Genomic DNA, 15,632 nt, shown 5'->3' on the forward strand with positions numbered 1-15,632 from the left:
AGGTGAAAGAACAAACATGAGCCATTTGGACTATATGATTAAGTTAAATATGATAAAATTGAAACAGCACCATCTTGGGATTTGGAAAGCATGGCATTCAAATTATGATATGCTATTATATTGTAATAGAAGTAACCGGTTAGTTAATCTCCTAGATAATGTGCTTGAGGGGAAGAGTTAGGCCAGCTGTCCTATTTTTCTTCTGATATAAATAGAAAATTCAAGAGCAGAGAGAATCTTGGATTTTGCAGAGCAAGAAATCTTGGAGCTATCACAGACTCAGACAGATGTCACTTCATTGACAGCTTGGTACATATATTCAGCACATATCTTCAAGCGTTACTTTCTCTATCTCAAGATGAGAAAAATATCTTCTTAAATAAAAACTGAAGATCTGGTGTTCTCCATTTCTCTGATAGCTGGACACAAAATATGACTCTATAATAATGTCCATTTTAATTTTTGCTCTTAATTGGGATTTTAAAAACATTTAAATAACTAATAAAGAGTCTCATAATCAGAAGCGAATGAATGAATGAATGAATGAATGAATGAAAAAATGAATGAATTTATTATTACAGTCAGTGACCAGCAATTTTTTAAAAAAGTAAAATAAAATCAAAACCAGGACTGGGTAATATTTTTATTTATTTATTTATTTTTACATGTTTATACCGCCTTTCGTTAAAAGAAAACCCCAAGGCGGTTTACAAAAATTAAAAACATACAATAAAAAACAGTAAAAACATCAAGCTAAAAACAGGCATAAAAACAAGACAACAGATAAAAACACACAAGAACAGCAGTAAAAGACGATTATGTAAAAGCCTGGGTAAAAAGCCTAGTCTTTAAAAGCTTTCTAAAAGCTGTGATGGAGTCTGAGAAACGAATGGCCACCGGGAGAGCATTCCAGAGTCTAGGGGCAGCAACAGAGAAGGCCCTGTCCCGAGTGCACGACAGCCGGGCCTCCCTCATTGTCGGCACCCGGAGAAGGCCCCCCCCAGATGTCCTAGTCAAGCGGGCAGCAATCCTTGGGAGCAGGCGGTCCCTCAAATACCCCGGGCCCAAACCGTTTAGGGCTTTAAAGGTCAAAACCAGCACCTTGAACTGGACCTGGTAACAAACCGGCAGCCAGTGCAGCTCTTTCAAAATGGGGGTGATATGTTCCCAACGGGCAGCTCCGGATAGAACCCTTGCTGCCGCTTTTTGCACTAGCTGTAGTTTCCGGATATTCTTCAAGGGCAGCCCCACGTAGAGCGCGTTACAGTAATCCAGCTGCGACGTGACTAAGGCGTGGGTAACCGTGGCCAGATCTGCCTTCTCGAGAAAGGGATGCAACTGGCGCACCAGCCGAAGCCGTGAAAAGGCACCCCTGGCCACCGCTCCACCTGAGCTTCCAAAAGCAGAACCGGGTCCAGTAGTACCCCCAAGCTGCGTACTTGCTCCTTCAAGGGGAGTGCAACCCCATCCAGAACCGGTAAAATCTCCTCATCCTGATTGGCTCTCCTACTGACCAACAGTACCTCCATCTTATCCGGATTCAATTTCAGTTTATTAGCCCACATCCAACCCATCACGGCCTCCAGCCCCCGATTCAGGACATCCACCGCCTCCCTAGGATCAGATGACAAGGAGAGATAGAGCTGAGTGTCATCCGCATATTGCTGACAACTCAGTCCAAATCCCCGGATGACCTCTCCCAGCGGCTTCATGTAGATGTTAAACAGCATGGGGGACAAGACCGAACCCTGTGGGACCCCACAGGCCAACGGCCACGGGGCCGAGCAGTAGTCCCCCAGCACCACCTTCTGGACCCTCCCCTCAAGAAAGGACTGGAACCACTGCAACGCAGTGCCTCCGATCCCCATACCCGAGAGGCGGCCCAGAAGGATACCATGGTCGATGGTATCGAACGCCACTGAGAGGTCCAGCAGAACCAACAGGGACGCACTCCCCCTCTCTAGTTCCCGGCGTAGGTCATCCACTAGAGCGACCAAGGCAGTCTCAGTCCCATACCCGGGGCGGAAGCCAGATTGAAAAGGGTCCAGATAATCCGTATCATCCAAGACCCTCTGCAGCTGGGACGCCACCACACGCTCCATCACCTTGCCCAAGAAGGGAAGGTTAGACACAGGTCTATAATTGTCCAGGTTGAGGGCTTTTTAAATAGAGGTCTTACCACCACCTCCTTAAGGCACGATGGCATCCTGCCCTCCCTTAACGAAGCATTAACGATCACCTCCAGCCATCTGCTTGTCCCCTCCCTGGCAGCTTTTATTAGCCATGAAGGGCAAGGGTCAAGAGCGCACGAAGTCGCCCGCACACTGCCCAGGATCTTGTCCACATCCTCAGGCCGCACCAACCGAAAAGAATCCAAAACAACGGGACCAGATGGTACCAGAGGCACGTCTGCCGGAACTGCCAAAACTCTGGAGTCCAGGTCAGCACGGATGCAAGCGACTTTATCTGCAAAGCGACAGGTAAACCGATCACAAAGAGCAGTAGATGACTCCTCCCCCATTGTCCGGGGGGATGTGTGGAGCAATGTTTTCACCACACGAAACAGCTCTGTTTGCCTGCACTGAGCAGACGCAATGGAGGCGGAGAAAAAACGTTTCTTCGCTGCCCCCACCGCCACGGCGTAGTCCCTAAAATGGGCTCTAGCCCGTGTTCGATCGGATTCGTGACGACTCTTCCTCCAGCGTCGCTCCAGCTGTCGTCCGAGTTGCTTCATTGCCCTAAGCTCCGAGGAAAACCAAGGAGCAGAACGGGCTCCACCAAGCCGGAGAGGGCGCTTGGGGGCAACCGTGTCAACAGCCCGGGCCACCTCTCCATTCCAGAGATCAACCAAGGCCTCGACAGGGTCACCAGCTCTGGACACTGGAAACTCCCCGAGGGCCGTCTGAAATCCAAATGGAACCATAAGCCTCTGGGGGCGGACCATCTTAATCGGCCCACCACCCCTGCAGAGGGCAGACGGAGCAGTCAAACTAAACCCCACCAGGTGATGATCTGTCCATGACAAGGGAGTGATCTCAAATTCCCCCACCTCCAGATCATTTATTTCCCGGTCGGCAAAAACCAGATCCAGAGTGTGTCCCACCACGTGGGTAGGGCCCGATACCAATTGAGACAGGCCCATGGTTGCCATGGAGGCCATGAAATCCTGAGCCGCACCCACTAGGGGGGCCTCGGCGTGGACATTGAAATCCCCCAAAACAATAAGCCTGGGGGAACCCAAAGCCACTTCCGAGACCACCCCCGCCAGCTCAGGTAGGGAGACTGAAGTGCAGTGGGGTGGTCGGTACACCAACAGAATCCCCAGCCTATCTCGGAGGCCCACCCTCAAGGACAAACCCTCGAAATTCTGAGATTGCCTGACCGGGCACCTGGAAACGGGGAGGGTCTCTCGAAAGCTGACTGCAACGCCTCCTCCCCGGCCCTTGAGGCGGGGCTGCTGCACGATCTGGAAACCTGGAGGACAAAGCTGAGAGAGACCAACCCCGCCCAGCGCATCCAACCAGGTCTCCGTCATGCATACCAGGTCAGCACGCTCATCCACAATCAGATCGTGGATGAGAGATGTTTTTGTGTTAACTGACCTGGCATTCAGCAGCAGCACCCTAATCCTCGAAGGAGTGTTCTCAGAGCTCCCTAGGGTCAGAGGGTTGGGAGAGGGGCCGGAAAAAGGAACAGGCCTCAATTGCCTGGACCGATTTCCCCAGTAACGGCCCGCCCAACTCCCACCGCCATACCTCCCTCTGCCCGCTACCCCCACTCCAGACCCACTTTTTCGCTCTCCCAGGCACATCTCCCCAGACTAACCCACCATAGCTTCTTGGCTTAATTTAAAAACCAGGACCAGGCTTATACGATCTCTGCTGATATCTTAATTGAAGGAAGACAGATCTTCAAGGCAGACGAAAAAGGTCTTCAGGCCCAGGCAGCTCACCCCACGGCTGAGAGCCACAACGACAAGAGCCCTTGTGCTCTCGCCCTTCGGCTCGCGCCAAGAGGCTCACGCCCCTGGGCCAGCCTGCCCTTTATATTAGCAGAAGCCCCAGCTCAGCAACAGCCCAGGAGATGGTACACACCTGGAAGAGAAGTGGAGCAGAGGCAACAAACAGTCAGTGCCCCACCCAAGCTGTTCCCTATTTCCTTCTTAGAGTATCAAAACATATAAAGAGGTCACAATTACAATTCATTAAATGCTCCCATCTCAGTTTGCATGCTGTGGCACAGAATCTTGCTACCCCAGCCGTATTTGCTGTATACTGGTCTGCCAGGAAAAAGGAAGTATAATACTCTTCTGATCGACCTGATATGTTTTTTTAAATAAGTGGTTCTATCCAGGCAATGTGAATGTCCCTATAATATAAATGGTATAAAAGTACATGTGGGATGGACTCAATATTGCCCGAACTGCATGGACATGCCCTTCCCAAGGTCTTGTGCTGAAGGGAGGGTAGTTTGTCCCAGCCCATTCCCTAGCATGAGCCCTAGAAGGCTTCTGATTGGCCAGGGGCCTGTAGGGGGCGGGGATTGCACAGCCGTTCCAGCAGCTCCCTGCCCCAAACTTTCAGTTGGCTTGAGGTTTTCCCTGCCCTCCCTTCCCTAGGGGCAGAATGGGCTTTGGGCTGGTCGTCCTTTTGGGGACTGAGTAAAGACATGGGGAAGGACTGTGAAGTTGGAACCCAGTCTTTGTTAGGCCTGCACTCTCTGGGCGGTGGAGTGTTTACCCTCCTACAGTCCGCTAACTCAAATTAATTTGATTTATAAAGTTGTGGCCCGTTATACCCACTATACTGTTGTCTGTGTCTTCTTGGGTTAGGGTCTGGGGACAATAGCAGGTTCCTGAGTGGTATTCTCTTAAATCTACAATTAAAATCATTTAAAACATCAAATCAATTAACAATTAAAATCATTTAAAACATTTAAAATATTTAAAACCCAATATTAAAATTTTTAAAACTATAAATCTAATTAAAAGCCTAGGTGAATAAATGTGTCTTCATTGCCTTTTTAAAAGTTGCCAGAGAGGGAGGAGGCTTAGCGGTTTCCAATCTGAAGCTGTATTACCATCCTAGCTGTCTGTCTTGGATTTCTGGTTGGATTAAGTTCCCATACAGTTCTACGACAAATATGGAGGGGTCGGACCTCTCTGAAGGTTTACACAATTTTTTGTGGAATAATACCAAGAGAAAAAATCTGGAGATACAATTACACACATTGAGATATGGTCTCTTACATGTTTGGGATAAATATCAAAAAAGGATCAGCCCAAGTTTGTCACTGCTGGCATCAATATTAAATGTCTACTTTCATAAGGAAGAATGGACTAGTAAATATCAATTCTGAAGAGAGAAGATATATACTTTACAAAGTCTGATTATGAACAATGTAAAGCCAAAATCCATCCAAACACTTACGTTGGAATTGACCCAAACACCTCCCTGGTTTCAGTATTTACAAATTACTTCAATAGTGCAGAAAGAGATACAAAGGCAAGGGGGGATTCACCGAATTTGAACAGCTACTAAATAAGAGAGTTGACCACTTGTTAGGAGCGATGTACTGTATAAATTACTACTGAAACATGATACAGAATCAGAACAGATTAAAGAATGTATGATTAAATGGATGCAAAACATAAATAAAACAATAGAAATTCAAGATTGGGGATTTCAATGGAAAAAGAATATTAAATTTACTTCTAGTAACAATCAGAAAGAAAATTGGTAAGAAATGTTTTATCATTGGTACACTACTCCAAATGTTATTAACAAGATTGATAATAATTACCCAAAGGGGCGCTGGAAATATAATCTGCAAGTGGGGACATTTTATCATATGTGGTGGATCTGTAATAAAGCACAGGTTTTTTTGGAAACAAATTCATTCACTCATGGAGCAAATTTTAGATATTAAATGTCCCTTTTCTTCAGAAATTTTTCTTTTAAATTTTCTTTCTCCTAGTGCTGGACTAGGACCGGGGAGACCCGAGTTCAAATCCCCATTCAGCCATAAAACTAGCTGGGTGTCTCTGGGCCAGTCACTTCTCTCTCAGCCTAACCTACTTCACAGGGTTGTTGTGAAAGAGAAACTCAAGTATGTAGTACACCGCTCTGGGCTCTTTGGAGGAAGAGCGGGATATAAATTTAATAATAATAATAATAATAATAATAATAATAATAATAATAACAACAACAACAACTAAACCTAATATTCCTACAACATATACAGAACTGTCTTTGTATATGATTACTGCGGCTTGGATATTATATTATTATTCCTTACCATGACTGACAATTAGTTTTTTAAAAAACTAATAATTTTAAAGTAATTTTAAAAACACACTGGCGGAGGCTGAAAGAGGAAAGAAAGAAGAGAAATATAATAAATATATTTAGAAATAATCACAGAAATAAAAATATATAGAAATAATCACAGAAATATAAAAAGAAATATAATCACATTGGATTCAACATTAACAGAGGAGGGAGAGGAGTGAAAAGCAAATAAAAAGGAAATTGTATCTTTGCACAAGAGCACCCAGGATTTTTTTTTTAAAGGATCATTTCAAAAGATGAGAGGAGATTAAGATATTGAAACATCTAATTGCTGAATGAACCCCTTCACATACACCACATGAGGAAACAGCGGGACAGCCCTCCTAAAATGGGGAAATGCAGCTATTTTTTGGAACATACATACATCGTTGTAATACTAAAACGTAAGGACAGAACCTGGAAGAAAGCTTCCGATGTGCGAACAGCACCTTGCTGTCATTGCACGCACAATGGTATGGTTGTAGTGAGTGAAACACAGGGACACCTTAATGGGGTGGTTTGTGATGATGTCATCCACCTTGATCCAAGATGGCTGACACATGAACTTGATTGATTGCATCTCTAGGAGGTATACAGATTGAGGCACAAGTGGACTAACTTATGAACCGCCTAACCGATTTGAACCAAATTTGCTACAGGTGTAGGGAAACATAGGGACAGCTCAAGGATGTAGTTTGTAATGATGTCATCCACTCTGATTCAAGATGACAGGTGTGTGCATGTTTGAAGTGCAAGTGGGAACCAATTTGGACCAAATTTGGTACAGTTGTAGAGATACATAGGGCACCTCGAATACATACACCACAATTCAAGATGGCCGACAGATGAACATCTGAGGTGCAAATGGGCTAACTTGTGAATTGCCGAACCAATTTGGACCAAAATTAGTCCGCTTGTAGGGACAGTGAGAAGGAAAGTAGGCAGATTAGTTTTACTAGAACAACTTGTTTGATATTGTACCTGACTACTGGTTTTTCATATCATTCTTATATAATGTTTTATTGTTCTTTTTGTGTCTTTTAAACTTATCATGTGTCTGGAAATATTTCCCCAACATGTGATTCAGATGTTTATGCATCCACCATCTTGAATCAGAATAGATGACATCATCACAAACTATGCCATTGAAGTGTCCCTGTGTGTCCCTACAACTTTACCCAATTTGGTTCATTTTGGTCCAGGCATTGTGAAATTGATGGGTATGGAGAGACACACGGGTGGGCACACACAGAATGCTGTGTGATCTCATAAGCCTACTGGAAAGCAGGCTAAACAGAGCCAAGCATAACCATATACATTCAATGACTACAGAATCAGACCATAATTAAGGCTTTCCTAAATTAGGCCAACTTCAGAGATCTAGTGTTTCTTGGGGGAAGGCGTCTTGGTCCTGTCCTGTGTTCATCTGTCAACCATAATTAGACAGTGGTATAGCACCTGAATATTCTGGCAAACTGCTTTTGCCATCCTGAAATATAGCAACTTATTCCAGTCTGCACCAAACCTCAAGCTGTTTTCCCTTTGTGCCCATATGCAAGACTGTATAAACTGTGTTCTTTTTACACCCTACCCAGGTAAACGGGGTGCAAAATAGATGCCAGTAGCTCAGAGTAGCCAACAGCCATCAGATCCCGCAGCCATCATGAATGATTACTCTACTGTCCACCATCCAGTGCCAAGCTATACAAAAATCTATAGAGACGGCACAATTTTGCTTAACTAAAGAGCACTTTGTTCATTTGTTCGTGACAATTTTATTGGATTTTTTGTTTAGAATAGTATACAAAATATGTACACGTGTTGTCTTGCTTCAGACTCCATTACATTAATAAAAGCTAATCCTAACAGTAATAATCTAATCACAGTCTTCCTTGTACCCATTCAGAACTCCTGGAAATTGAGTTGCACTGAATTAAAAGATAGAATATAGAGATGTGAACTGAAAAAGAGAAAAAGCCTTTTTGTTGCAGACAAAAACCAAAATGACATGTTAGCAATCAGATTCCAGTCAATCACCATACAAAGAAATCAAATTTGATTCTCTGCCAAGATGCACTGGGATGAACCTTTTAGTATTTCAGTTACAAAAATAGGCATTTCAACTTCTGCCTAGGCATAATGATGTGCAGAAAGCCAAGCAGTTGGTTATCAGCTCCTTGATCTCAGTGTCCATTTGCTCCTTTGTGGATGTTATTTTATGACTAGAGAGCCCACAGCTCTGGCCTATTTTCATCTTAACATGTGATACTATGAACTGTCGTCTTACTGTTATCTTCAAAATACATTAGACAGATCTGGGGGAAAAACAGCAGCAGGAAATCTGTGCATTTCCACCAGAAAACAACAATTATTATTATTATTTAAATCCCCCTCTGAGTGCAATACTGATTTTCTTTCTATTAAATCCAGTTTGTTATAAAGGATTTGGAATAGGAAGTCTCGATCCTGGCTCAGCTGCATGCTCCCTAGTCTTGACTCTTGGACAAGTAATTTTTTCTGCCACAGTATTCCCCTCTGTGTAGAGTCCAGAGGAAAGAGTTGTGGTATGCAAGGACAAGACAGTGGGGTTGAATCAGGAATATTAACGGTTTAATGAGAGAGGGAAGCATTATTTACAGAGAGGCAAGTGAGGTCTGCCTTCAGTGTTTTTGCTGCTGGCTATTTGTTAGCTCCGCCTCTACTTCAGGACTGGAATACAAGTAACTAAAGCACTATTCCAAAGCTGGCCTGGATCAATGAATGGATTAACCAAAAACACCACAGTGAAAAATGGAAACTTTAATGACCTAACCTGAAGATTCTGCAAAAGTGGAACAATGATTGTCATGTCAAAGTAAATATAGTAGCTTTGAGGCCACACCTAGGCAAAAATCTTTGCTCCACCATGATGTTAATTGGATTGGAAAGCAGATGACTCTAACAAAACAACAATGTGATTGAGTTTTGATTGGATTTGGATACATGTAACTCTCCTAAACATATTTCTACACTATAAAAGTTTAATCTCTGTGAAAGATTAGTAAACATTTATAATGAAATTCTTGGGGGGGGGGAGGTTGTACACATGCAAACACTTCATCCATGGTAGCAAGCATGAATGATCACCTTTGCTATGCAGGGTCTGCTCTGGTTTGCATTCGGATGGGAGACTACATGTGCACACTGGAAGCTATTCCCCTTAAGGGGTGGGGCCAATCTGGAAGCGCGCCTGCATGCAGAAGGTTCCAAGTTCCCTCCCTGGCATCTCCAGACAGTGCTGGGAGAGACTCCTGCCTGCAACCTTGCAGAAGCCTGCTGCCAGTTGGGGTAAACAGTACAATAGCCAGATAGACCAAGGGTCTGACTCAGTTGAAGGCAGCTTCCTATGTTCCCCTGTTTCTATGCACTGGTTTCTCAGCCATGATTACAGAGAATAAAAAAAATGCAACTTGCTTTGACCTTAGCGTTGGGTAATACAGTCTAGAGCAGGGATTCTCAGCGTTGGGTCTCCGGATGTTATTGGACTTCAACTCTCATAATCCCCAACCAAAGGCCACTGAGGCTGGGGATTATGGGAGTTGAAGTCCAATAACATCTGGGGACCCAATGTTGAGAATCCCTGGTCTAGAGCCGGGGTAGGCAACTGTTGCTGAACTACAACTCCCATCATTCCCAGTCTTACCTATCCAAGTCACCACTTGAGTTGCCCTATTTTTAAAATAAATTCCAAATAGTGACTAATGGTAATTTTACCCGATCTAATCTTTGACTTGCATATTCTGCACCAACTAACATGTAATTATTCCCTGCTTTTTGGATTAATATGGTAGCTGACATTTATTGATGCATAACTTTGCATGAACAAGCAGTCCAAATGTTCTGTATTTGTCATGCACTAGGGCAACAGCCTCATTATGGACAATGGTAAGGAAGCAATTTAGAGTTCCTGCAATCATCTGAGGATGTGAAGCAGCTGCAGTACTAAGCGAAGTTTATAGAATACTTGGAATCATTCCATGTAATCATTTTCCATTCATAGTTTCTTTGAGTGATCCACATCCCACTGAAGTCAAATGGTAAATAAAGCCTTCAGTGGACTTTAATGGATGTGAATTGCTCCTCTGCACTGAACTTGGGCTCCTTCATAATGAGTGCCAGGGGCATCAAACAAGTGAATTTATCCATTGCCCATTCAAAGGCCTAATAATTGTGGAAAAACCCTTTTACTATCTTCTTTATTCCATTAAGATACAGTGATGTAAAATCTCTCTTTTCTTACCAAAGTGCTGTGCTTTTATATTATCTCTGCCACTTTGCTAAATGAGTGATTCAGTAATTTGGTTCAGACAGCATGGCTCAAACAGCATTGGCATTACATTAATGAGTCATCCTCAGATTCACATGCTTCTTTCCCGCCCCTCCCATGCTATGGCTCTTCCTGGTTTATGGGCAAACCACAGATGGATATTTTGTCAAACCAGCAAACTGAGTTGCACTTGGCCTACAAACCGGAATTGGAAACCTGGTTATGCCACTTCCTTGATACTTTGAAGAAAAGAAAAAGGCATCAGGAAATCTGATAATATTTGGATCTCTGCTCTTTGCACCAAAATCAGAGGCTGTGGAAGTCCTTCAGCTAAAATCACAAAGAGACAAAGAGAGCCAGCGTGGTGTAGTGGTTAGATTGCTGGACTAGAACCGAGGAGACCCGAGTTCAAATCCCCATTCAGCCATGATACTTGCTGGGTGACTCTGGGCCTGTCACTTCTCTCTCAGCCTAACCTACTTCACAGGGTTGTTGTGAGGAGAAACCTAAGTATGTAGTACATTGCTCTGGGCTCTGTGGAGGAAGAGCGGGATATAAAAATGTTTTTTTTTTTAAAAGATTTCTGGTTCACCCCTTTCTTCTACCTCTAAACAAATGGGTGGAATCCAAATTGTGTTGGGTGCTGCTTACATATGTGCTTTGGAGGCTTGCTTTCTCATTGCAGTCCTGTGTGCCTTCCAGTTGGGGCTTTCCTGAGAGGCCTCTGATGTATTCTGAGGAGTTGCAATGGGAAGGAGAAATCTGGAGAGTGGTAGTGCTTGAGGATGCTAAATGAACACAATCTAAAGTCCTAGGATGAAGAAACGTCCTGATCTTCTCTAGAAAGGGAGATATCTTGAGGGCACACAATGGGTCTCCACTGCAAAGCTTGGAACATTGTCTTCCACACAAAAGAGAACTGGGTCTTTCCTGCATGCATCAGTGCTATGACCATTAGATGGCAGCAGCTCCAACTGATTTCAATGGAACAAAATGAAGAGGGAAATGGAGAGAGAAACTGATAATGTCACCACAGGATGTGGAGAAAAAAAGCAGGGAGATACCTAGGAAGGGAGGAAAAGCCCCTGAGGTACTGGCATACAATTCCAAAGATCATTTCTAGTTCTCCCACCCCAATAAAAAAGTAACAGTGACATTGTTCACCTTCAAAGAACCAAAATGGTCATGGTATAATGGCTGCAGCCATAGGTGACTGAATGAAATTCTAAGGATATTATTATTTTTCACTGTAAGTGTGGATCATACTGGGAAGCATTGTGTTCAAATACATTCGTGAACTTCCTCTCCTTTTTTTGAGGCACAACTTTCTGGTTATATTTTGGTGAAAATCTTGCCTGTAATGCTCTTTATGATATAACACAAATATAAACCAGATTAGTTTTTTTAATCTCTCTGAATTTTTTGCAACAACTTGATGGAGCTTCTGTTTAATTTCTTCCACTTTTCACAGTGGAATATACAGTAGAATGAAACTAAGGATACATGGAAAATGGATCTGGCTCTAAGGAAAGATGAGCAAATCTATGGACACTCCAATGAAAAGATTTTGCGTAGCTGACATAGCTTTGTACATGATGCCAAGGGCACTGCTTTTATTCATCAATGAAATTAAAAATAAAGCTCTCCTCTACAGCTCTTCTGCTGTAAACATTACAGCCATTATATTCCTAGACAAAGCATTTATATTAGCCCAGTGGCAGCTGATGCCTCTTAGGATGGGGTGGGGGGGGGGAGAGGGGAGGGAGCCAGGAGTAACGATAGGCAGGGCTAATAAAAGGTAGTTCCAACCCTAAGTTAAAGAGATGTGGAAGGGTAATCACCAGCCCATGGCTTTCTCCAATCTGTAAAGTTGTTTACCAAAATCTCCATTATTCAAACTAGCATTTGGCAGCTGGCTATTTGGTGCTAAATCTGCCCCTTGGTTGGCTGTGGGGATGTGCACGAACAGCTCGGGCAGCCACCAGCAGGAGTGGGGGGGGGAGCAGTTCCCTTAAAAAGCAGGTAAGCAGCTCCTTACCTGCTCATCAGCCACCCTGCTGCTTTTCCAGTTGCGGCACTCGCGTTCCAAAGGCTGCACATGGCTGTGACGCTGTTACCTGCAGCCTCTACGCTGCACTGGCACGCGCATGGCCGGTGCGCACTGAGGCTGCAGGGAACAGCGCTGCAGCCACGTGTGTCCTTTGGGAGAGTGGGCGGCGGACAAGCAGGTAAGGAGCTGCTTACCTGCTTTTTAAGGGAACTGCTCCCCGCCCCGCCAGACTCATTCAAACGTTGCCGCACGAGCCAGTTCGGCGCTTCCCAGAGGTGCCAAACTGGCTCGTGCACATCCCTAGTTGGCCGTGAGTAAAGGAATTATGCCGTTAGACTGGTTAATTGTAGGTGTCAGTGTGGAAAATAGCAACACCCCCTCTCGCTAAAGTCCCCATGCTGCTTCTTTCCCTCAGTTTTTCCCCCCCTTTCCCTCAGTTTCCCCCCCCCTCAGTTTTTCCATCCCTTCTTCTATCAGGATTGCCTCCATTTCTCCCCCTCCTTGCAGTCTCAGCCCTCTTCTCCTCACCCCATGCAGTACTAGGCTAAGAAGATCAACTGAAGGTGGTGGTGGTGGTGGTGGGATGTTTGGAATCTTGAGTACCTATTTACAGGTAGCACCTGCACACACACACACATTTCACACCGCTTAAAAATACCACAACATATTTGACCACACTCAGAGCCCGCTAGTTTCCTTCTCACAAATATGCACATACCTCCCCCCAGCTCCATTTTTTAAGCAGGCCTTACTTTTCCCTTTCTCACATTTCTGGGATATGTCCTCAGCCTGAAATCCTATGCACACAGCAGTTACTTGGGAGTAAGTCCCAATGATTTCTTTAGAAATGGCTGTAATTCTAGGCAACATTTACTTGAGGGGATCCTTTATCAGATTTGAAAATCAAGCCATATAAAACACCAACCTGCCAAACAAAACCTGGCAAAAGGACTATCAAGTTGTGGATCTACCTGACTGTTTTGGACTGGCCTGGTTTCCAAGCTGTGCCCATTAGTACGCCCGTAAATAGAAGGAAATAATCTAGAATTCTTTTTTTAAAAACACACACATTTCTGCATTAAAGACACACATTTCAAAGAGGAGAAGTCTGAAGTTGTCCAATTAGTAATTTCAGTTAAAATGCCTTGTTTTATTTGAAAGCCACAACTCACTCCTTCTCTTTCACCCTCAAGAGAGGAAAGAAAGTAAGAAAAAGATAAGGGAGCTAACAACAGGCTTTGCTTAAATTCCCAGAAAAAGGGTGTGTGCGTGTGCTGTTTGCTTGTTAGTAAAAGAACAACTACTCAGAGGAAGTGCTAGTCCAGCATATCCCTGCTTTGCTGAATATTACCAAGATTTGCTAGTGGCCTTTTTTTTAAAGGAAAGGAAAAGATCTCCCAGGAAATGCTGAAGAAATCCAATGCCTTCTGAGGGCTTGGTTGGGGTGCTCCTCTCTGGAGAAGAGGAGGCTGAAGAAAAATAGCAAGGGTCCCTACCTGTTCTGAACTATATTTGCTTGCAGACTAGGTACTTCCATTTTGCACAAAAATCTCCAAAGAGCCTGCTCAGTCTGCCTTGAAAAATCCTGAGAATTGAGAGGACTGGGCTGGCCTTGTTTGCTGGCTATTGGTCAAAATAGGTGCCTGTAAGCTATTGTGAGTTCTGATTGGTTGGGAGCAGGGCTAGCCCCTCCTACCTTTAGGATTAAAAAAAAGAAGAGAAAGGCATATCTTGATTGGTGCTGAGGCACTAAATACCCAATTTGGCAAGTGACTTAGTGTGGTAATTAGTTTGTTTGCGGGCAAGAGATCTAGTGAACAGTCTGGGAGAGTGGAAATGGTTTTACAAAGGAATTAGAAAAAGGACCAAGAGCCAGAACCATCTACTGGCAAGCAGTGGAAATGCAAGGGCAACATTAAAACAAAAGAGACAGAGAGGAAGAAGTATGTCTGGTGAGAGAATGGTGGGCAAGAATGTGGTGCTGGCAAGAAGGAGGGCAATGACCCCTCTGCCCCAAATGAGGAGCCTCCTCTGTATTAGCCACATAAAAGCTCCTGTATCAGATTTATAACAATGTCGTGAATGGATGTCTGTTTTCTACAGCTTTGTTTCCATGACACTAGCCAACAGAAGACTGTATTCAGTTTAAGAAAAGAAACCAGCTCTTGGCGGCGGGGGGGGGGGGGGGACCAAATACCTTACTTAATTAATGAATTTCTACTGAACTATACTAATTGTGCATCTGTTCTGATTTCAGGAAATAGGTTGTATCTTAAAAGTAGCGATGGATGAATGTTTCATTAGAAGAAAAGCCAGAAATTACTTATCTTTAGTATAACCAGGCATGATCCTGATTAACATCCCCTCCAATTAGTGGGTTGTATCCAAAGGTTCCTTTCCTCTGGAAGCAGAGAATTGCTGGCTACAAACCATTGCTTTAAGGAAATCCAGTTTCAATATTCAGAGAAGTCAGGATCCAAACAGTCTCATATGCAAGTAGAAGTAATTCTGCATATTTAGTTAGTACATTTATATACCGCCCCATACAAAAAGGCCCTGGATGGCTCACAATAAAAAATATTCCATATGAGAGGGTGTTAACTAGAAAAGAAGTTTCCTAATATCAAAGTGGCATTTTGCTTGTTGTACTTCTGTTTATCCCCTACTCGGACAACATGGCTCTTTTATTTATTGTTACCTCTGATTTGATCAGCTAGAACTCGTGCCTTGGCTCATATTATTGATCTTCATTTTAGACTGTCTTATGACTCAGTTGCCCCCATTAACTTCTCATTTTCTGAACTGGCTTAGTTTGTTAGAATTAAATTGCTGCACTTGCTATATAAGAACATAAGAACTGTCCTGCTAGATCAAGCCCAAGGCCCATCCTGTCCAGCGTCCAGTTTCATACAGTGGCCCACCAGATGCCTCTGAAAAACCCACAGGC

General features: G+C 43.9%; 2 protein-coding genes across 3 annotated transcripts in view; both read right to left on the reverse strand.

Moving 5' to 3' along the window:
* The window catches only part of LOC128329880 (transmembrane channel-like protein 2), an 82,323-nt gene extending 68,124 nt beyond the window's left edge, over positions 1-14,199 (reverse strand). The window contains exon 1 of the mRNA XM_053261740.1: positions 14,182-14,199. The gene's annotated coding sequence lies outside the window, so the exon portion shown is untranslated. The remainder of the gene's footprint in view (positions 1-14,181) is intronic.
* Positions 629-6,086, reverse strand: LOC128329878 (uncharacterized). 2 transcript variants are annotated; one of them, XM_053261738.1, is made up of 3 exons: positions 5,803-6,086; positions 4,802-4,875; positions 629-4,094 (listed from the first exon to the last, which is right to left on the reverse strand). In XM_053261738.1, the coding sequence occupies exon 3, from the start codon at positions 3,809-3,811 to the stop codon at positions 2,102-2,104; it is 1,710 nt and encodes a 569-aa protein (XP_053117713.1). In that variant the 5' UTR covers positions 3,812-4,094; positions 4,802-4,875; positions 5,803-6,086; the 3' UTR covers positions 629-2,101. The 2 variants fall into 2 exon arrangements, with proteins under 2 accessions (XP_053117713.1, XP_053117712.1); XM_053261737.1 differs by having other exon boundaries at positions 629-4,875.
* Positions 14,200-15,632: the final 1,433 nt, after the last annotated feature.

Source organism: Hemicordylus capensis, chromosome 6, assembly GCF_027244095.1.
Source record: "Hemicordylus capensis ecotype Gifberg chromosome 6, rHemCap1.1.pri, whole genome shotgun sequence".
NCBI lineage: Eukaryota > Metazoa > Chordata > Lepidosauria > Squamata > Cordylidae > Hemicordylus > Hemicordylus capensis.

Excerpts from the sequence above, each read along its gene's own strand:
- LOC128329878 (XM_053261738.1), bottom strand. The coding sequence starts at position 3,811 with ATGTGCCTGGGAGAGCGAAAAAGTGGGTCTGGAGTGGGGGTAGCGGGC.